This window comes from Penaeus monodon, chromosome 25 (assembly GCF_015228065.2).
Source record: "Penaeus monodon isolate SGIC_2016 chromosome 25, NSTDA_Pmon_1, whole genome shotgun sequence".
In the NCBI taxonomy this organism is placed as follows: domain Eukaryota; kingdom Metazoa; phylum Arthropoda; class Malacostraca; order Decapoda; family Penaeidae; genus Penaeus; species Penaeus monodon.
In genome coordinates, this window is record NC_051410.1 from 42,801,403 (window position 1) to 42,802,327 (window position 925).

The window sequence follows — 925 nt, forward strand, 5'->3', positions numbered from 1 at the left end:
CTGTAATTACCCAGAAGTAATGGGTTTGATGGATTTGAGTACCCTTTGTATGGACAACTCTCTGCTATATTTTTGTACCTGTTTTGAAGTCCTTATGGCAGTCACATGCCTCTATCCCCACCAAATAGACTATCCCAGCACGACCCGCACTCTGGAACGAGGCCACACAGGCAGACGTCCCACCTCAGTTATTGGTTACTCCTCAATCGCCCGTGGGGGAGAATCCAGGAAAGATTCACGTAGGTTTAATTTAATGTGTGCTTTGCATGTATTATAAAGCAAGTTTGATTTTATGAAGAAATGAATGTATTGATTGGGAGAAGCAGCCGTTTTTGAACTTTCCAAATTTATTGCTGCCCCAGTCAAAAGACAAGAAAAGAAAAATTGTCATTCATATGATTTCAAAATAGTGTAAGAGCTAAATGTAATGCATATAAGCTACAAATGGTACTGCCCCACATAACAGTTTATGGGTCACAAGGAAATGGCCTTAATTACCATGAAGGATACCATGTACACGAGGCACGTCGACCAAGTCTGGCTCTGGAAGGTTCTAGAATGAGGCGTGGCTCAGCCTCAAGCAGCTATGGGGGACCCTCTTCGGGATACAGAAAATATCGATCCACAGGCAATCTGAGTGGTAAGCCCCCCCCCCCTCCAGAAGGCAGAGAGCCAATCCAAGTTACTGGTGGTGGTGGCTAACCCATTACCAAACTTTAATGTAGAATTATCCAACTGATATTCTGGTGGTGGTTTCAATTAATGATTTGGTTAAACGTAAGGTAATTTACTAACTTGGTGTGAATCTCTACAAGAATGCCATTTAAGTGATTTTCCCTCGGTTTATTATGAAATTTCCTGACATTAGAAAGGTTTGGGTGGAAAATCAATTTGTGTATCTATTTTTATGATTCTGAATAACGGA

The 925-nt window shown here is 41.4% G+C and overlaps 1 protein-coding gene across 1 annotated transcript in view; it reads left to right on the top strand.

The window, feature by feature from the left end:
• LOC119589286 overlaps window positions 1-925 on the top strand; it is a gene marked incomplete in the record, with an annotated part of 113,340 nt that overhangs the window by 103,587 nt on the left and 8,828 nt on the right. Inside the window, 2 exon segments of the mRNA XM_037937904.1 lie at window positions 129-239; window positions 467-640. Coding sequence (XP_037793832.1) covers window positions 129-239; window positions 467-640 — 285 coding nt within the window.